The sequence below is a fragment of the Larus michahellis genome, chromosome 1 (assembly GCF_964199755.1).
Source record: "Larus michahellis chromosome 1, bLarMic1.1, whole genome shotgun sequence".
Lineage (NCBI taxonomy): Eukaryota > Metazoa > Chordata > Aves > Charadriiformes > Laridae > Larus > Larus michahellis.
Window position 1 is genome coordinate 195,901,801 of NC_133896.1, and position 21,802 is coordinate 195,923,602.

A 21,802-nucleotide genomic window follows, 5' to 3' on the forward strand; every position below is an offset into this window, starting at 1 on the left:
ATGCTGAAGAACAATCCTTTGTCAGGACCATGATAGTCTTTTCCATATCTAATCTTTGTGATCTCCTGTTTTTTCTTATAATTTTGATTGTCATAAATATTTTATTTGATTGTTGACCTACAAAAGAAGTGATTTAAAGAATAGAACTTTAATGCAAGATTACCAGAATTCTTTTAGTTTCCATTCTCCTGTCAAGTATACCAACATTGCCAATATTACCATTACCTGTTATGCCTAACACAGAACAAGAGATTTAAAAAAAAATAAAAATAGAAAGCATTATAGCTGGTGAAATACGCAATGTGGAGGTGCTCAGTTTTTAGGAACTTGCATCTGAAAAAGAACAGTCTTTATTAAAGCACTTCAGCACCCCGTTGACCATAGGGGAAGAATCAAATGCCTTAGAACAAGGCACAAAACTAAGCTTACAAAAACTAAGCTAAGTGGTAAGAGTGGGCTAAGGGTAGAGCTGTACATCGAATTCTGAATGTCTTTGAAGTTCAGGTATCTTAATGCTATTACTCCTTTGAGTAGAGGTTTTCCTGAAGGTTTTAGGTGCTCGTTTGTTTTTCAAAAACTAAGGAAACAAGCGTAGCCAGAAGACTTCTGTCTCTGCTCTATGCAATACTTTAGTGATTAAAGAACTCCTCCAAGATGATGAAGACACAGCATCAATTAAGTTTTCTCCTTGAGGGAATCTCCTGTCTCCTAAGAGCCTGTCTGTGGAATATTCTAGGGGAATACAAAAGATGGGGAGTGCTCCGTCCGCTTTTTCTTTTGAGCCTCTTACAGTTTTTGTAGACTGAAGGCTTCGTTTGCCTTCAGACAGATTAAGCAGGGGCCTCTCTTCTGATTAGAGGTCTATCACTGGGAACAGGGCACCCTGGGCTTAAGTCCCTGCTCCACTGACTGTTTCTGGTTTTATGGATATAAAACACATAAATGGTCCATAATACAGACACACAAAGACATCTTTTGTCCTTCCCAACTGGCCATAACCACGAGGTTACAGATTAATTCACTCTCTCTGATCTAATGCATTTTTAATTCTTTCAGAGTACAAAGTGGAGCAGCTTCAACAGAAGGGATAGACTGTTTTCTTCCCTTCCATGTCCCCCTGGACTGTGGGCTGTTTACCTGACAAGTAGAAGAGGGTGGAAATCCTTGTTGCACAGAGGGCAGCAAACCAGGTCCTCCACCTCAAGAATGTTTTAACCGCAGAGATTTTTACATTAAAATGAAAAATAACCAAACCTTTGAGGAGAAAGCATAAGATGTAACTGAATTTTTGTGTGGAGGTTGACTTAGCAAACGTGCTCCAAGACCTGAGGGGCTCAGGCATAAGAGAAGCAAGTCCGTCAGATGAACCCTGAGATGCCTTTGGGCAACTACATCTTCTGGGAAATTTAAGCATAAAAACTGTAGCATCTATGGCGGTTAGCCTCCTCCAAGGTCAGCTGTAACAAAGTGAGCAGTGTGAGGAAGCCTGGCTCCAATTTTAGTACCTACATTCCACATCGATCCCACCTTCAGCACTCAATCCCTGTCACACGAGGCTTCAGCGACTGGGTGGGCTCTCAGTACTGCGGGACCAGCTGAATGAACCTCATGGAAATGCCAAGTGACACATTTCGTAAAAGTACTTCTAAGGGCGTTTTTTTTGGACGCCGGGCCAGGGCCTTGCAGGGGCGGAAGGAGGCGGCGGGGTGACCCGCAGTTCGGCCAGAAATTACCTCAGGGGGAGGGAGCCCAGTGGGGGCCCAACCGAGCGTCCCAGCGTGGCCTCCCCTCCGCGCCCCCCGGCCTGGGGCTGACAGGGGGGCGCAGGCGGGCAGCGGGCTCCCCTCACACCCCTCGCCCCGCGGGCAGGGCCCGCTGCCGGGGGCGGCTCCGGCGATCGCCCCGCAGCGCCGAGGGCCCGCAAAGGGAGAAAGAGAGGGGGGAGACGGCGGCGGCGGCGGCGGCGCCGCCCTCTGGAGAGAGCGCCAGGGAGAGGCTGGTGTGAAGAGCCGCATTTCAATGAGGGCCGGGCTAATGCAAATCAGTGCCATCGGCGGCAGCAGCAGAAGAAAGGCGAAGCAGCTGCAGCCCGGGCTTCCCGACAGCGCACTCCAGCCAGGGGAGGCGTAACAAAGGCAGCGGAGCCGCTTTCTGCGGCAACTTATCTGCGATTATAAACCGGGTGGTTGCCGGGGGGGAGGGGGGGGAAGCTGCCGCTCTTTGGCCGCTTTCCCGTTCTGAGCTGTCTCCGCCTTCCCTCCGCGCCCCGCCGGCAGGTCTGAGGGAGAAGGTGCCGCTCGCCAGGCTGCGGAGAACAGGTAAGCGGCGGTGTGTGTGTGGGGCTCTGAGGCGCGGCCGTTGGGGCGCGGCCGTTGAGCGCTGCGCTCGCCGCGGCGCGGTGCACCTGTGCCCATTGTGTGGGGCGGTGGCCTGCGCCGCAGCGCCGGCCCCGCCGGCCACGGGCGACGCGGGCACCCGCCGCTGGCCCCCGCAGCGGGCTACCGGCGTGAGGCGGCTGGCTGGCCCCCGGGGCAACCCGCCGGGTGTCATCCCCGGCCCGGCGTGAGGCGAACGTACCTCGGTTTTGTCACCGCTGCGGGGCTGAGGCGGTTGATGCCGCCTGCCGCGGGCTGGTTGTATTTCAGACACGTTTCCCCAACCCCAGCAGAATAAACCCTCTTCCCCCCCCCGCCCCTTGGAGCTGCTGCCGCATGTATCCGCGTCCCACCCCCCCCGCCCCGCAGTGGCCGAGTAGTCATTCTGCTGCTCGGTCTCCGAATGGTGTTAGCTGGTTCCCGGTCACACTGCTGTATGATGTATTTATTTTATTTTTTATCAGCATGTCTGATTGTTTTATGTAATTGCACACCCACACCTGCATCACAAATAATTCTTTAACAGAGGTACAGGGTGTGAAGTGTTGGGCATGGTGGTTTTCCAGGGGTGTGTCCTTTTCTTTTTCTATAGCTATCTATCTATCTATCTATCTTGATACACACGGAGGCATCTGGTCAGATCAAATTGTTTAGGATTTCTTTGTCTGCTCTGACCTTGTGGTTTGAACACGCTTTTCTCCAAATAGCAGGATTGGTGTTCAAGGGGAGCTCTATTTCGGTTTTAAAGGGCGTAATTGGGAATTACAGCCATTATTGATTAAAGCATAAGTGTGCGGAAGAAAGGGCAGTGACTCGCGTTTCTTCCTCCCCCCATCCAAAATTGCTAAAGCTGAAAGACTCTAAAAAAAAGTATATCTTCATGTAAACTTGCTTTTCCTTTTTTGTGTGTGTGTTTTTGAGATGGTTTGAGCAAATGAAACAGCAGACCTAAGAAAAATCCATTTTTCTTGGCACAGGCATTGCTTTTGAGATACAGTTTCTGAATTGTGAGTTCTGGGGTTGTTTAAATCTGAATAACAGGTTCTCATTGGAATTAAAAGTAAATTTGAAGTAAAATAACTTACGAATATTTTTTAACGTGGAAATGGTGGTGGTATAGTCTTGATCCTAAGCTGTGGCCACTGAGTGATATTTTGTATTTAACCCATAGAGAAGTGTCAGTGAAATGCCACAGCAAATGTTCTAGTTATTTTCACTGAAGTGGGGTGTATGTGCGTATTGAGGAGGAAAACGTAGATTAGTCTTTTTATTTTATGTATATATATATATACATACACACATATATACTGCAGTGTATGTATATGTTAGGTACCTTAAACTATTTACAAATATAAATGTTGCATATATACATTAGCACAGGATCGTGTGCCAGTGTAACAAAATAAGGTGTGAGCTGTAACCAAAGCAGGGTAAATAATTTCTGCCGAGGCCCCGCACTTGCAGTGGTTGGCCTTAGGTGCTTCTTCTAGTCAAGCACGTGAACAGCTCTCAGAAGTTGCTGAGCACATCCCCTACAGCTTTGCGGCATCAGGGTCCAGCTGTATAATCATAGGTTTAGTACAAACTTCTGTAAGCTAAAGAGCATCCTTAAGTCTTTCTCTGTTTCCCCCTTCTGGTTTACAACTGGTCTGAATATATTTTTTTTTTTCCTAGTGGTCACACAGTTTATGAGTGGTCGAAACAAAGCTGGTGCTTGCTATTTTTTTTCTTTTTATTGGAAATCAATGAGAGAGACCACTTCTAAATTAGGTCTGTGTATCTGTGCTATGAATAAACTTACCGTGCTTTGCTGTTCTGCAGACAACTGCAAATCTAGGTGGCTCTTAAATTAAAAGAAATGTGTTTTGAACCTAATATTCTTTTTAGTCATTCATTTTTTTTTTTGTATTTTTGTTTCTCTTATTTGTGAAGATTAATGTGCAATTTGTAGTATTTAGTCTTGTGCTGGTTGTAAAAAGGAATGGAAGTACCTACCTCCTTGATTTCATTTCAGAACATATTGAAGTTCCATTTATGTGAACTATATTGAACAACTGGGATCATTTTAGTCAGAGCTGCTGGGTTTTTGTCATTGTCAAACATGGGAGGCACCAATCGCTAATTTGCCCATTGACACTGAATTTATCACTTCAGTGATAGTTTTGTAGGCAAAAGAAGCTGTCAGCCTTAATAAATTTGAATATTAGGCCTAGGATATTAATAAAACTTCATGCAGATTTTGTAAAGAACTACAGTAGCTTGCTCACTGAAAAAAATACTACTTTCCTGTCTCCCTCTAATACTGGCTTTTATTTCATGACATTTCGTTCAGAGTATGCACAAGGGCAGCAGAAGTAATTTATTACAAAGCTTAGGCTGTAGGGAAAGCAGTGGTTGGAACATGCAAAGACTTTTGAACAGTGGGCGTGACCCACTAAGTCCACACACTGGCAGTGGTAGTCCCGATTCTCATCACCAACCTGCACCATCTGTTCGTCTGAGAAATTCTTAGTTGCTTACTCGTTGGTGACTGGTTGCCCTTCTGAAATGGCACCTCTTGAGATCGCAGTTGCAAGAAACAGTTTAGTGGGGGCGAACGGTCTAGAGGGTGGACTGGACTCAAATAGCACCTGAATATAACATGAGAAAAAGTAGAAGGTTGATGCGTTTGTTCTTTTTTTCCAGTAGCTCAACTTTGTCACCTCATTTTCAGAGTTCTTACTGAATTTGAATGAATGCTTTTTAATGTTTGCACATTGCTAGCAGTTGGTTTCATGAGTGGCTTTTCTATGGTGTATAAAAGCCTAACTTATAAACTTGGTTTTATGGCATGTCAAGAGAGTTAGCTTTAAAATTAACATGTCAACATAGCATGGTTTCATTCAAACATTTTTCTCAACCTGGACAGTGGTCCTCTGTAAGTACCGTGTATAGAACATGAAGACTGAAAGTGATCTCCCTTAAAATGCATAAGTTTTTTCAAGTTTTTCTCTTCTCTTGTGCATCCCTTAGGTTGAACTTCAAGATGTCCTTTGGGAGAGATATGGAGCTGGAGCATTTTGATGAGCGTGATAAAGCGCAGCGATATGGCAGAGGGTCCCGGGTAAATGGCTTACCCAGCCCTACTCACAGTGCCCACTGCAGCTTTTACCGAACCCGTACTCTACAGACCCTGAGTTCTGAGAAAAAAGCCAAGAAAGTTCGTTTCTATCGTAATGGAGACCGGTATTTCAAAGGGATTGTATATGCCATCTCCCCCGACCGGTTTAGATCATTTGAAGCTCTCCTGGCTGATCTGACCCGAACTCTGTCTGACAATGTGAATCTGCCCCAGGGAGTGAGAACAATCTACACGATTGATGGCTCCAAGAAGATTTCCTCCTTGGACCAGCTAGTGGAAGGTCAGCAGTAAGATTTGGAGGTGTAAAGTTATGTTTGAGTCAGTGTTTATTTGTCTAATCTATTAAGTCTTCTGCAAACAGGTAATGGTATTGTTGTTCTTATTGATGAAGAAAGGATCTTTGATGGTATAACTGGAATTGTGAATATCTTAAATTGTGTCATGAAATATTGTAGCCTTGCTACTTATTTCCCTCTTGCTGAAAGTGTCTGACTTTTCCCTTTCTGTTAACCTAGTGTTGATAGTACTAGATCTTGGAGATCGCATCTGCTCCTTCTTTTGAACTTGCATATTTAAAAATGGCGATGAGAGTTTAGTCACTTAAACTTGACAAGGTCCATGGTGCCGATGAAACCTACATGAAATTCAGTTCTGATGGATTTTATTATTTTTTTTTTTAAGTCTGTCTGTACCTAGTGAAGAGCTTTCCTACAAGTAAATATACCTTCAGTAAAATACTCCCCTGCCATGGAGTGGCACAGATGTAGGCAACATGTTAAAAGAGTAACGTTGTAGCCATGGTTTAGCTGGGGTGGAGTATAAACTTTTCTCCCCTGTAGCATTTCCCATTTCCTCTTCTCTAGTCCATTGGCATCCTTATGTTGTTTTTAAATAAGGCTCAGTATAAAGCATTACCAGTGATTTGGTCAGAACTGACAGGTCTTGGTCACTGTCAAACATTGGAGATGCCAGTTGCTAATTTGCTCATTGACACTGAATTTTTCACTCCTTCAGTTGGCAAAAGAAGCTGTCAGCATTAATCAATTCGAATATTAGACTTAGGATATTAATAATACCTTTTGCAAGTTTTACAAATAGACAAAGTGGCTGTTCCAACATAAAGTACTTCTGGCTTGCAGTGGGTTTCTTTTTGTGTGTGGAGGCAATAGCTCCTAGTATAAAACATCAGAATGTATAAGGTCTCAAAGCATAAACAAGCACATGGACATAACTGAGGTTCTTTTTTATCTGTAAAGTTTAAATGCAGGTGCTTGACAGTGCTCAAAGGAAATAAAGGTGCAACAATTGTTTCATTGTTGCTTCCATCCTGCCCCTGTCCCCCATGTGCCATGGGTGAACCTGCAAAGCATGGATCTAAGCCACTGGACAGCCAATTTAGAGTTGTAACAGAGACTGGAGTTTCTTTATGATTTTCATTTTTAGTGTCAGGTGAGAGAACATGCAGTATCAGGATGTAATAAGAGGATCAGAAGAAAGCAAATGTGGGAAGAGAAGAAGAAAAGGGTAATGTCAGATAAGGTTCCTGAAAGAAGAGCACATCTTTGTGTAGCAGGTGTTCAGTCACCATTGAGTGGTCTCCTTTAGGTGTTGTAGCAGAGGAAAGCTTTTTAAGGAGAAGTCTTGAGAAGAGGATAGTCTTGATCATGCTGTCTCTTACTCTCCTTTTTAATGCAAGGAGGATTAAGATGCTCAAAAAGAAAATTGAAGTGGTGGGATTGTTCATGTAAGTAAGAGAGTTTGGGGTTAGGACCATAGGTTTAGTGAAATGGAAAGAAAACTAGTCTTAGATCAAGGTTATGAATTCCAGGCCAGAATTAGAACTGTATTTGTGAGGACAGTATTTAATTGGTGGAGAAAATCAATTTCTGGGAGGAAAGACCAATATTAATCAACATCTATTTAAAAGCAGTGTTTGTGCATTTTCTACTCAGTAGTGGTATAAATAATTGTGCTTATTTGATTGGTATGCTCATCAAGAAGCAAGTATCATTGGTGTTAATGTTGATTTGCATAGTCTTTTGCTGCCAGTCAGAACCAGCTTTTGGAAGGAAGGAGCTGAATGCAGAAATAAATTCAGCAGCCTATAAGATTGGTTTATTTTGGCATCCTAGAGAAGAATAATACCAGTTATAAATCAGTCAGTCAAAATGAATGACAGTGCAAGAGCATAAGTTTATTTTAAAGAAGGTCTTTGGGATTTCTTTTAGATCTGTGGAACTTTATTCCTTTCCTCTTCAGTGAATACTTCCTCCCTTCCTATGTATAGTTCAAGTTGGACAGTCTTATTTTCTTGTGCTATTAACACTGTAGGTTTTACAGAAGTCAGTCTTTGTGTGCCAACAGAGAGATACATCCTTGTTCCACCTGAAAGCGGGCTTCTGTCTATTTGTATAAAACTGCAAAGTGGGTTATTTTGTTGTTTCCCTCGTAGAGTTTCACTGTAGAGTAAAGATTCATATATTATTAGCTCAGTGATGGTTTTTACGTAAGCACTGTCCACTCTTTACTGCACAAATTTATTAGAGTTTGGCTAGTCTGCTACAGCATTAATTAGCTTGAAGCTGTGCTTTGTGTTTAAATAGCTGGAAAATCACTTGATTTTTTGCCTCTTGCCAAATGACATTTATGCTCAAACTATTGAAATTCGAAGCATTGCTTTCTTCATGGTGAGACTATTCCCTTAGTGTATGAATTCATTTAATGAGACAGTGTTGAATTGAGATGATTTTTTTTTCTTTTTTTTTCTGTGTTTTTTTTTGGTGATTGTTTTATAAGGTAAATGTGTAAAGCCTTGATTTGGTGTTGGTTTTTGGCCTTTATGCCTGTGAGGAAGTTACAGTACTCTTACCTTCCCATATGATACATGAAGACAGAAGCAAGTAGCTCCTGGGGGAAACAAGACAGCAGCCACTGTCTTTCATCCCAGAGCTAAATACATAAAACTGCATGAAAGATAGTCCCAAAGGAGAAAGATTGTAAAGGAGCTGTTTTGCTTCAGTAATATTTATTTCTGTCTTGCATACAATTCAGAGCTGGCATGGCTGTATGCTGGTGCTGTAGGTTATTTTGAGGTGCACGGACACATTTTCCCTTTATTTGAAACTAATGACTTCCCTAGGGTTGTTGGGTTTTGTTGTTTGGTCTTTTTTTTAAGACTTGGGGCATGTGAGATTTGTTGGAATTTGATAGCAAGGGGTATGTACTTCTGTAAGAAGTTTTGCATGCTCTGTAACTTCTCCTGTCACCTTAGATGAAGGCAAGAATGCAATGGATTCAGGTTACCTTCTTTTTGTCAGACCTGATGTTCAGGACCCCTTTGCCTTTAAAGAATTATTTCCAAATGTGACATGACTTTATTCCCTAGGTACGGCATGTAATCAAAGCATGTAGAAACAATAAAGATGAAGTTGCTCTTAAGGCTAAATTGTCTCGCTGTAAACAAAGTCTCAGGAAAGGACTAAATGCCTTTTGCTTTTCCAAAAGTGTACTATCGTTAAAGCTGAGGCAGAGGTGGACTGGTGGGTCTTACCCCAAAAATGACCATTGAACAGTGTAACAAGAACAGTAATAGATTGGAATGAGCATGATAACTCTGAAACAAAGAGTATTATTTACAGTTTTTACTCCTGGGGTCCTGCTATGTGGAACAAAGACCACAGAATCAATCCACAGCCAGAACTGCATCCCTTTCTCATTAATTTCTATTATAATATTACCTCAGAGTCTTGGGTATGTACCAGAATCAATTGTTTTAGGTTTCCACAATACCTACCACAAAAGATGAACCCTGCAGCAGAGAGCTGGCAGTCAAAGACAAACCAAAAACCCCAAACCACAAGGCTGAGAGAGTACTGGGAAACAGCATCGTCACATGTCGATACTGGGTGCACTGCCAAACTATTGTAAAGACTTGTATGCGTGCGTGCACATTTTATGTAGGCATAATGGCAAAAACAGTTTTAAGGAATAATCTGGAAAAGAAAAATGAATGTCTGTCGGGAGTTATTGCAGAGCTGCAGTCCTCATTGAAGGAGCAGTTTGAAAGACCACAGATATGCCACGTTTAAAATCTGGTAATGGCTGTAACTGGCTACTAACTCCTGGGAGATGTGAACCTCCCTGCAGTGGCAGAGGAGATGATGGCCCACGTGAGGGCTGTGGGAAGGCTTGTGCGAGTGGAGGCAGGTGGTTTGCGTTTGATGTAGCAGAGAAGCTGCCTGCCACTGGAGAGTTCAAAAGGCCAGAGCAGTGGGCTGTGACAGTCCCTGACTGTTTTTGTATGTGGGTCTCGGTAATCCCACTGTCACCTCATCCCTCTTACCTCAGCTTTTCCCTCTTCTACCTTGCTTCTTCCTTGACTCTGTGACCCGCTCCAGCGGTGCTGGTGGGAAGCCCAGCCAGGCCAGAATGTAAGTCGTGGCCAGGTTGATGTGGTCTCTGATGCGCTCTGGAGGTAATGCTCTTTCTTCTAAGCCATGCCTACCTCAGCAGCTGGGAACTGATGGGCTGGGAGGATTCATATGCATATGTAATATGCTATCAAAATAATAATAGTAAAGTATCTGTTTAAATGTTTGTAGAGCTGAATCTATGTGGACATTTGTTTATGGGATTGAATTTACACTGGATATTTACCATGGACTTGATCCAGAGCTATCCAAGTTAGTGAAACTTGGACTGGATCCTGTGGCAGAAATGCCTGCAATCCTTATATTGTTTAATAAACAAACAGCTGAATAATCCTCTTGCATAAAATGGTAGAGGGTTGTTCTGGCACTGTTTCTTTGATTATTTTATTTCATGAATTTGAGAAGATCCATCCATTAGCCAGTTGATTCACATTGTGTCTTCCTTAACTTCTTGGAAGGTCCCGTGGTTTATTATTCTAGGTTCTTTCTAGTTATTTTTTTTTATGCATGTATAACGCCTATCTTGCTTGTAGTGAGACACTGGAAATTTGGGAGGGCAGAGACGGAGGAAGTATGTCTTTATCTTGATAGTCACTGACTTTTGATGAGGGAAAAAAAAGAATTTTTAGTCTGAGCTGAACAGAAAGAATCATGTGCAAAAGAAGTCCTTTAAAAGGTCTGAGGAGATCTGATTTAAAGTTCCTTGTGCATTGGATTGCTCAGTGAACATGGGTAGGTCAGATTTATTTCCCGTAGATGTTCCATTTCTTTTGCAGTGTTGCATTTTTTTCAGACACTGCAGAAACACAAGGCAGCAGTAATGTAGTTTAAGTAGGTTATTGCTCTATTAACTAACGCGTTTGGGAACTATCAGGTAGTAACTTATTTGATTCAGGTCATCTTCCTTTTGCAGTCTGCTCTGCGTGCTGAGTGATAGTCAGAAATCTTTGTCCTTTTCCCTGAGAGATTGCTCTTCTGCCTTTTTGCATGTATAAAACCAAGAGGTGGAAGTGAGGAAGGGCAAGTGTGCCTGTTGCACAGGGTGCTGGGGGTGCCAGTCCCTTCCCTGTTCTCTTAATTTTTTTATTGCCCCATATGTTGGGGAAAAGGACCGCAATGACTGACTGCTGCACTGAGCAGCCTCACCACGGTGCCTCACCACCAAAGTGTGCGATTAATACAGTTCCTCTGTCTCTGGTGGGCCCATAAATTAACTTTCCTTTCTTCGTACATACTCGCCTATGAGGAATCAACGCTGTTTTTAATAATTTGGCAGTCCTGTTGCCTCACAAAGAAGGGTTGGTTTTTCCTTCTCTGCTTGCATGGTTCAAACAGGTTCTTTATTCCTTCTCCAGGGTTTTCACCTACGGCCAGCTGGCTTCTTTATGAAACCATTTTAGGCCAAGCTGCCTTTAGCAGAGAAAAGCAATGCAAATGCATTTTTAAGAGATAATGCCTTGATCATTCTTGTAGTGAGAATATCGGCAAGCTGAAGGAAACAAACTAACTGTTAATACCAATATGCCAAAGAGGGAATCAAAACTTGCATCAGGAAAGCTCCATCACTTATGGGCAGTGATTCAATGTCTCCTTAGCAGCCACCTTGTACATAGATATTATTTTTTAAATTATATTTTTAATCCACAATGCATATAATGAAATTCTGTCATGACCTATAAGATCTGTCTTTCAGTGTTACATGGCTGTGGTGGTTCAGCTGCATTGAAATTCGACAGGTGTGTAACTGCAGGTAGTAGGTTTTTGTTTGTTTTGTTTTGGTTTTTTTTTTAAGCATAAACTGCGTTTTGGGATCTGGCCTTCTACATGATTAGCTTTCTGATTAGCTTCTCAATGCTAAGATTTATTTTAATTGTTCCACATGGAATTTCCTGAAGTGTTGAGCACTTGCACAGCTTAAATTGCAGGATTACTGGTTCAGAACTGGCAAACAAGCATCTTTTTATTTTTCTTTAAAGGTTAAAGTGGTGTGTGTTTTCTATTTGCACTTTTCCTGTGAGGAGGCAGGAGGGCTGTCAGGAAAGGGATTCTTTCTAAGATGCAGTAATGACTTTTCCCAGATGTCAGATATCCCAAAAACAGCTGGGTGTCCCCCTTTTCTTTTTCTAATGGCTATTGATAGTGTAATCAAGAGTCAAAATATCATTAGTGACAGCTGACTGCACTGTGAAATGCTCGCTCTCCTCTCTTGGGGAGCTGTAGTCAAATAGACACTTTAAGTGGGCTGTCTCTTCTATGCTTTTCTTCAATCCAGTATCTCCAAAGATTCGTTCTTCAACACACATGCTCCCTTACAAATCCAGTGCTTGAAGATTGTTACCTTCTTCCTCCAGCTGCCAGTTAGTCAAAGACGATGTTTCTGGGCTATATGTGTGCCCAGGCCTGACCCAGAGTAAGAGCTGATGGTGCTCAGTGGGATTATCACCAGAGGTGTATTTTCCTGGTGCTTTGGAGCTGGGAAAACCAACTTGCTACTGGTGTTGCCTGTCCGCGGATCACAGCTTCTGTCTCCCCTCAGGTACAAGTCATGGGGGCGAGTCTGTTGTCTGCAAGGCAGTTGTAGTCAAAGGTTAATGAAAATAAAAAGGAAAAAAAAAGAAAATCGTGTCATCACCTAATAGTTTTGGTGAGGAAGCAATAGTTAAGGCAGAAGGTGGATTTATTGGACTATAGCCCCGTGCAAAACTTCTTTGCATTCTTCTCTCTTTAATGTAACTGTGAAAAGGAAGAGAGGGTGAAAATCCAGGTGAAGGCTTTTTGTCCTTGTCTTTGAGATTTCCTCTGCATACAAACACCACAGGGGCTAAAGGATTAGACTGGACATTGAAATTTCTAGCAGCTGACAGGGTGGGTCCCATGTTCAGGAAATTTAAGCTTGTGTTTGGAGGTTTCTAGTGCTTGGAGTACTTAAAATTTGCTGGATGTCACCATAAAACAGGGTTTACTGATCTTAAGATCAGATATAAGATACTTTTAGGACATAGAGGTCTTGTCCTTTTAGTTTTTGTTCTTATAGGCCTGGTCCTGAGGGCCACCATGAAGGAGAACTGCAGTCCCTGGCTAACATCCTTGAAGGTTAATAAGCCCCAGCACTTCATTGAAGTATAAACAGTCTTAAATAACAGTATTATGGGAGAGAAGTCTGTATTTCTATTTTCGTATAGAAGGTAGTTCTTACTAAAGATATTTCATTTTAGAAGGCCTTGGATACTCTGCCTCCAAGATATTGTGGAGTTAAATATGAGCCTCTTCAAGTGGAAAAAAAAATAATCTTGGTGCAAATATTTTATTCATGTAATATAGTACTGTTGGAAATGAAGAAAGGGAAAAAGTCTGATGTTAAAACAATCCCATAACTTCAGTGATTGTATTGGTCTTTTTTATGGTCATTTACACCAAAATTAGTTCTGTAATGAAGAGCTAACATGCTGTTAGAAGCTACAAGGAACCCAGCTGGCCTTTAAATATAGCTGATTTAAAATCATGTGGAATGCTGTCCTTTCAACAAGGGGAACCAAAAGAGTTCTTAATAAACTGAATGTAAGTCTTCTGGGTATAATGTGACCATTTGTTTATATACCTACCCTTTGAGAAGTGAGTTTTAACATAAAGACTTGTTTTTAAATAAATTTCATGCAAATAAACAGAACAATTTCTCTGATTGCACTGAACCTGAAACTCTGATTTTTATACACACACACCCCCCCAAAACAAAAAAAGTTTGCAGGTGGATTTTTAGCGTTACAGCAAACACAAGTGGAGGCAAGAATAAATTTTGTTTAAAAAATTATAAAAGAGACTTATGCAGTATTTTACGGAACAGGCATTTATTGTATTAAATGCAGTTCTATCCATAGGAGGATCTTTTTTATTTTTTTTTTCCCCTTACAAAACACTATTAATGTCTTTTTAAAATTTTAATTTTATGGATGTGGTGCTGTGGGTGCATTCTGACCCTTGCATTCTGTAATCGGGTAGCTTGTGCTAAAATATTGGACAGGGACACAGATAAAAGATAGTATGTACTGTTTGATCGCTCTTGGATCATTACTGCAGCTAAGCCTTTCTGTTCTGATGTTACCATATATATATGTTACCATATATGTATCTTTCTCTAATATATATACAATGGATAAAAGGAAGAGTTTACCTTTGTAAGGTTGGTGTGAATAGTCTATCTTAAATTATTATTCCATTATTAAATTATTAAACCCCCTGCTCATGGCAGGGGGGTTAGAACTAGATGATCTTTAAGGTCCCTTCTAACCTGAACCATTCTATGATTCTGTTTTCTTAACGCTTTACTTGTTGCTGCAAAGCGTGGATTAACTTGAATTTACATGATGGCTAGTAAGCGTTGGAATGTCTTACTTCATCTCCCACGCTGCATTTTGTTCTGCTTTAAAAACAGTCTTAAAAAAAAAATGAAACAAAAACCAAAAAAACCCACCAAAAATCTTTATCGTTCTTGCATGATCTTATGCTGTCATTGCGTTTATTTTTTCTGCTCAGTGATCCATCAGTGCATGTTGCTCTGACTTCTTTCTTTTCCATTGCCTTGCCTGATAATCACTGTACATTGTGTTACTGTCTCACCCTTGGAGCATTGCGCCAACAGACTTGAACCTCTGTTGCATCTGGGGCCCCATTTCCCAGTGGATTTCCCCACCTCCCCGTTTCTAACTGTGGTAACTCTGTATATCTGCCAGCATTCCTTGTGTGCTGTATTGCCTGTGGGATTGGGTTGGGTGCCCTGAAACGAAAATTTGTGTCCAGAAGTAGAATTTAAATACTTCTTTTTCTGTCTTTTTTTTTTTTTTTTTTAATAATTGAACTGTGAGTCTTCGTTCCTTAGGGCAGGGATCATTAGGAAAATCTTTGGTTCTAATGTGCTTTTTGGCATAGGAGGTACATCCCTGAGTTTTGTTCTGTTTTTATTTTAGTACCTTGGGCTAAACGGCTAACATGAATGCCTCTGTGCTGTTCGCATACACTGAACTACTGAACCCAGAAGAATTAAAAAATCTCAGATGTTGTGGTATTGTTCAGGATAGGATTTTGCATTATTTGTAACAGAATTTAATTGCAGGCTGCCAGAAGGTGTGGTCTTGCTGGATCTAATATTGTTTTCGCTGGGATTTTTTTTGCAGCCAGAGGGTGAACTGGATCAGCTTCTTGTTGCAAAATTAGTATTGTCTTTTTTTATGTTCAGTCAGATCAACGAGCTGATCCAATGCACCCGATGCAACTGGCAGTGCAGTCACTCACTCAAGCTCAAGGGAGAGGTTGGGAGCACCCAAGCATGTCCCCCTTTTGCAGCATCCTGCAGCTGGACTGGATTGAGGTGTTACTGAACAGGGACGTGCTTGTGTTTTCTGGTTATGTTATAGTTCCCCAGAAATCGTGTGGGTGTGGTAATTGCAAAAATATTTTATTGTAGATAATGTTCCAATAGAAATACAAGCTATAATAAATCTTTTTTCTTTAAAGTATTGTAAATTTGTCGTGAGGACTCTGTAGTTATTACTCTTTGCCTTCCTTTCCTCCCCACATATTATTTATTGAGTCAGTAGAATAATACGGTGAGATTTCTTGCCTATATGTATCCTGGGTTTATGCTACTTAAAGCTTTAAATAATCAAATCTTAACAAATCTCCAATGACACTTACATCCACCTTTTATAGAAAGTTATTTGTAACCTATGTTTTTTGATAACACTTCAGAGGAAATAATATGAAACGTCTGGGGCCTGCTGTTTGATAAAGGCAGGCCATTTAAGCATGAAGGCTGGGGGACTACTGTGATAATGCACTGGGGCTGGGCAGCTGATTAGATATGAACACTACTTACTGACAACAGCGATCCCCACTGCATATGGTGTTTTCTGAAGAGAAAACTGCTGCTTTCAAGGATTTTGTAGCAGCGTTTTCTGAATGGTTAGCTGACGACTGATCTTTAAAAGGTATTTGAAAGCCTGTAGCATCTGAGAAGGGAAGATCAATACTTCATGTGCACTGTAGATCAAGAATGATAAGAATAATGTTTAATAATTTGAGAAGGATTTGATTTGGTATTTTTCTGTGGTGTGTTGGGGGCTTTTTGGTTGTGTTGTTTTGTTTGTGTTTTTTTTTCCTTCCACCCTCCAATCTAACTTGCCGGCATTTTTGCTTCTGCAGGCGAAAGCTATGTATGTGGTTCCATAGAACCCTTCAAGAAACTGGAGTACACGAAGAATGTAAACCCAAACTGGTCAGTGAATGTTAAGACAACTTCCACTTCTCGTTCAGTGCCGTCCCTTGCCACTGCTAAAGGAGGTACTCCAGATGCAAAAGAGAATAAGGATTTCATTAGGCCTAAACTAGTCACTATCATCAGAAGCGGAGTGAAACCACGGAAAGCAGTCCGCATCCTGCTCAACAAGAAGACAGCACATTCATTTGAACAGGTTCTTACTGATATAACCGATGCCATCAAGCTGGATTCAGGGGTGGTTAAACGCTTATACACACTAGATGGAAAACAGGTAAGAATTTTCATGATGATAATTCTCAGCATGAAGAAAATAAAATTTTCCAAAAGGAAAAGAAGAGCACATTAGTTAAAAGTTACTTCATTCTAGAATATAGAACCATGTCTTCTACTCTTTATAGTGTACTTAAGATCTGTGAGCAGTTTGGAAACACATCATGAAGCATTACTTGGTCTCAGTGATGGTCTTACTATTTATGATAAAAGGTCTAAAACTGTCAGTCGAAAGTGTGATGTGGTTTTGGCTCTGCATGCCGGAAATGAAGGATGAAGGAGGTGATTTTAAAGAAGCTCATTCTGTTAACTTGTTTCAGCTTTTTCTTGCAGCAATTTTATGAGTCATTGTACTTGCCTTTCCATAAACTGTAAGAATAAACAATGAGGACACGTTCCACCATGATAAATGCAGGCCTCCTGCTGTCCAGAGTGACCAAGTCATGAGTCTCACTGCAGCTAGAATGGATGAAGAAGGTGCAAGCTTAGAAAACGAATGATCTTTTTCCCTTTTGCAGGAAAACAGGTAGGGTTATGTGTGGTGACCACACTTACTGAGGAGTCTCTTGTAGGTTACATGTTGTTTCTTCTATGACATACCTTCAAGTAATGTCTCTTTTTTGATGACTTATTAAATTGGGGTAGAGTGAGATTTGAGAGGCTTCTTATTGAACTTGGAGATAGAGGGGCAATAAAAAATATTACAGAGTAATCCTACTTCTTTTTTTGTCTTTAACTTTATTTGTAATTTATCTACGGACATGTATTAATTATAGCAAAACGGGAGAAGCTGATAACCTGGTGAAGGGCAAGACTAATTTCAGCATGACCTGAATTGATTTAGAGCAATGGTGACTCTAGAGAAATAAGGCAGATATTTGCATTTACAGATGTAACTTATTAAACTGAAGAAATGATAGAGGTATAGAATGTGGGTAGAAAGATGGACGGATGTCTCCCTGAGCAGCTAGAAGCTGCTAGAGATATTTCTCCTGTAACATAGCTGTGTTTTACAGATTCTAGGCTTAACAATTTGCAGATATACAGCTAACAGTGTAGCTGTCAGGAGATGCTGCAAAATGTGCTTGGTACAGGTAAATGGTCAGCTAGATCCAGTGGTGATCCTAACATGTCCACAGTTACTGGGGTTAGTATACAAGCATAGCTCTGGAAACAGCTACAGCAATACCCTCTGATCTCAGAGAGGGCTCGTTGATGGACAAGCCGCTTATTCAGAGCACTGGTTTAAATTGTAGCCAAGTGTGGCTTGACCAGAAGTCCCTTCCATCTGCAGTTTTGTATCGGTAACCTCTGACATCAGTTACAGACAATAGTTCAGTTCCTGATGCCTATAAATGATCCCATTACTGTGACTTCATTGGGAACTTTGACCTGGAGCAAAAATGTGGATGTGAAGTTCTTTTTGCCTGCAGCAAAGGTAAAGTGCGTGTCTGGGGAAACTCGCAACTCCTATCTTTCTTACCTTGTCTCATGCTCCAGGGAGCACCAACGCTAGTAAATTTGAGAAAAGAGTTGAGATTCAAGACCAGGCTGGATGGGGCTTTGAGCAGCCTGGGCTAGTGGGAGGTATCCCTGCCCACAGCAGGGGGGTTGGAACTAGATGATCTTTAAGGTCCCTTCCAACCGAAACCATTCTATGATTTAAAAGCTGCAGAGATCAGTGGTGATCTCTACTGTGACCTTCACAGAAGATCTTGAGTGACTCTTCCAGTTCCTGTAAACCCTCTCAATAAAAAGGGATGCATATCTGTTTTGTATTATATATGTAAATAAACTTGTGGTTTAGTTATGAAGAAGTGCAGCCTGGAAGGATGTCGATGCGGCTTATTGTCTCCTGGATAATGTGCTCACTTTTTTTTTTTTTTAAATATATATTCCAAACTCCCCTCTAATGCGTGTGCTTAAAACAAAAAAAAGCCTTTACACCTGTTTCAGAGCTCTAATTGCTGGAGGTAAATAGTACTATCATACTACTGGGGGGAAAGGGAAGACCAGGTTTTCCTGACCTTGATGTTTTCAATGTTCAGCTGAATCCTTTCTCAAGTCATGGGATTTGAGACGAGCTTAAATCACTGGTGTGCTGGGGCATTTGTTACCTACCTCATAGCCTGTAACCCTCCCGCCTAAAGGCTCTCCCGGAGACTGGTGTCTCCACATGTATTTGCTCCTTTCCTTTCTGGCTGTTCTGTTGAAATTGCACAGCTGGCTGCCTAACCCTGCTGGTAAGGGCAGGATTTGGGGGAAGGTGTGTGTGTGTTGTGCCAGTGTAATGGAGACTTTGCTCACTGCACGTACAAAGCAGCTTTGCTGGCAGAAAGGGAAACGAGTGATCCCGTGCTCAGCAGGAGCAGCCTGTTGCTCGCCCCTGCGCGGGGAAGTCATTGATTTCCTGTGCTGCTAAGCAATCGCTGCTCCATTTTCCTCTGCCAAAAGCCTGAGCTCCCAGATGGCGTTGGGGGCACGATGATGGATTTCTTTATTGCTAAACTCAAGCTGTGAATGATTACTGGGAGTAAATCCATGGCAAATCCAAAATTTTCCCAGTAGTGTTTATAGCTGGGAACTTCTACTGTGACTCCTATTGGAGCTTGGAAGGTTCTGGAAGAGCCTGTGTTCAGTGGTTAAATCTACAAATCTGTGATTAAATCTTTCATCGCTAACTTAAAAATCAATAAAATCTTAAAGCTGTGAGCCAAGAAAAGTAATTTACTGTAAGGATAAGAGACTAAAGCTCTCCATGGATTATTTGTTGGGAATGTAACTTGGAGAAAGGCTGTTCTGTACAGTCATCTCTTGTGAGTTTATTTCATGAAGCCAACACTGGAATTACCCATCCATGGCAAAAATTGGCATGAGTCTCATATATCATTAGTGCAGATAGGCAATGAAGTATGCATACTGGTGGTGGGTACTATCATTAGATGCCTCAGGCTAATCAAAAGAGAGTAGTAGGAGTCCAGAGTCTTAACTGGGCATCTGAGTCAGGTGGTTGTCCCATACTGACACTACACATTGAGGAACTGAGCTTCAATGCTTTCCCTCCAACATCCTGGTTAGTTGTGATGTTTTCATTTGTATCTCTAAAGGACATTAATGAATGTGCTCAGTTAAAAGAAATTTAAATGGTGGCCTATGAAATTTGATGACAATGCAAAGAGCTTGTCTTGGTGAGGCAGGTAGTGCTGGGACACTCAGTACCTGAGGAAAGTTATAATTTCTGGTACTGAGTAGGTGTGTACTTTGGATTTCATTCATTTAATTTAGTTTTGTTAAAATGTATTTCTTGTTACAGGCAGGGTAACTAGTGGTTTATTCCATTTACTTATAACTCATGTTAGAATCTATATTTTGACTGCAATATTTCTGAAACTTCAGAGTATAATTTAATTTGCACAAAAAGGGGCATAACATACAACTGTAATCTGATCATATAGCACATTGGTGTCCTGTATTTAGCATACATTCACAGTTCAGTTATTAATGATTTATCAAAGCAGGGTAAGTTTCATACTGTGTCTAGAATAGTATATGTGTATTTTTATGGATGTACTTATTTTTTCTACTGGTACAATGAACTGGTGATGTTTGGAGGAAGAGAGAGAATCACTTCCCTCTAAGATACTGATGAATCTGAAGATGATGATGGGACTCTAGAAAGTGTTTAACAGTCTTACAAGCTCAGGCCAAAATTAAAACCTATCCAGGGGGAGGTCTTGAAGTGTTCTTCTTGCCAAATTTGCTGTGTAACAAAAATAAAAATAGAATGAATAGGTTTAATAGCTGCTTGTAGGAATTCAGATCATGAGGGCACTTACTGTGAGCATTACTTTTTTTTTTTTTTTTAATATTAAAAGGTTGTTTAAGTGCATGAAAAGACATTGTTAGTATTGACCCTTAACATTCTCATGTACTTGTGCAGAGAAGGAACACTTTCTTGTTGCTAAAGTATTTCTTGCTTTACTGTAGCTGCACTATTTCAGTTTATTTTTTAGTTTTTTAACCTTCCCTTAACAGTAGGTGTCATTTTTAGTTTGGTGTGCATGAAAATATGGTTTTGTAAAAGGCAGTGTGTGTATACACACAATGCAAACATCAAGGGTACAAGCTGCCCGTGGAGATAGAGCCTGGTTGCTGTGTTGCAAGCTCAGTTCTCTGGTTTCTGTGTACCAATGCACTTCTAGAACAACACCAATGATAAAATGAGAGAATACCAATGGTGGTCACATATAACAGCAAAGCTGTGAAACAGTGCAGTTTTTAGAAGCGTTATGGTGTGTGCATTTGTACAAGGTATTTACAATTTGCATGTTTAGACAAAGACTAAAGTTTGGACAAAAGTGCTTTATCACCTTGTAAGTCCTCCATTTGCTTTTGGAAGAACAAACATCTGGTTTATAATGAGACCTCCTTATTTGAACAGGTGGTTTGTTTAGCTTAACTAGATGCAATCATGCAAATTATTTTTTCAGTTGAAGTATTATGCTGTGGATTTGGCTCTAGACAGCTAAGTGGTCAGTGGCAGAGATACCAGAATAAAAGTCACTATCTGATTTTATTTTTTAAAAAATATTTTATTTCAAATCAAACTACCTTTACAAATATGAAATACAGCTACTGTTACTTAAAGATACCTTACAGAAACGTGTGTTGAGAGGCGGAGGGTGGAATGGGAGCGAGTCCCTCAATAACCTTGCTTTAAGCCATTAAAACCACTTTTAAAAAATTGTGGCTGCAAGGAGAGGGAACATCACAGTGCTGGAAAGCTTGACTCTTCTTCATTGGGTGGAATGTGTTTTTGTTTTCTATTGGAACCCCACAGTAAAGGGGATATGATACAAACAAGCTCCCTCTCCTGTGGACTTCTCTCTGTGAAGGCACCTAATATCTTTAATTTTTGACAAGGAATTAGTACTACTGTTTTAATAAAGTACTCTCTCAAGAAAAAGAAACCAACTCTTTGCACCTACACCTAAACTGAACATGTGCTTTGTATTGTTTTGCTCTTAACAAGTCAAAAACATTTGGTAATAATGTCTGTATTCTACAGTAAATTCTTGGCCAAATCTACCCTTTTGTAGGGTGGATTAAAGATCTCAAATGTCTTTCTCTAGACCTTGATTGTCATTGGTACAGAAAAGCCTACATAAAGCATGGTAGGTATCGTTCATGAAAAAACATTCTCTGCTTAGCATTTGTGTAGCGTATGTTATACAACAATCTAGACAAAATAAATGTTAAACAAAATCCAATTTATGTGCAGCAAGTGACTTGTTTTGTGTGTGCTGTGTAATTTTGATTCACATCAGCGCTTGTA

General features: G+C 41.0%; 1 protein-coding gene across 3 annotated transcripts in view; it reads left to right on the plus strand.

Annotated features, from left to right (window-relative positions):
- The first annotated feature begins 1,798 nt into the window (after positions 1–1,798).
- DCLK1 (doublecortin like kinase 1) overlaps positions 1,799–21,802 on the plus strand; it is a 251,623-nt gene continuing 231,619 nt past the window's right edge. For 2 of the 3 annotated variants that reach the window (XM_074567548.1, XM_074567541.1), the window contains exons 1-3: positions 1,799–2,318; positions 5,388–5,776; positions 16,122–16,468. In XM_074567548.1, the coding sequence (XP_074423649.1) occupies positions 5,401–5,776; positions 16,122–16,468 (723 nt within the window). In that variant the 5' untranslated portion in view covers positions 1,799–2,318; positions 5,388–5,400. The remainder of the gene's footprint in view (positions 2,319–5,387; positions 5,777–16,121; positions 16,469–21,802) is intronic. The other variant, XM_074567573.1, reaches the window with a different exon arrangement.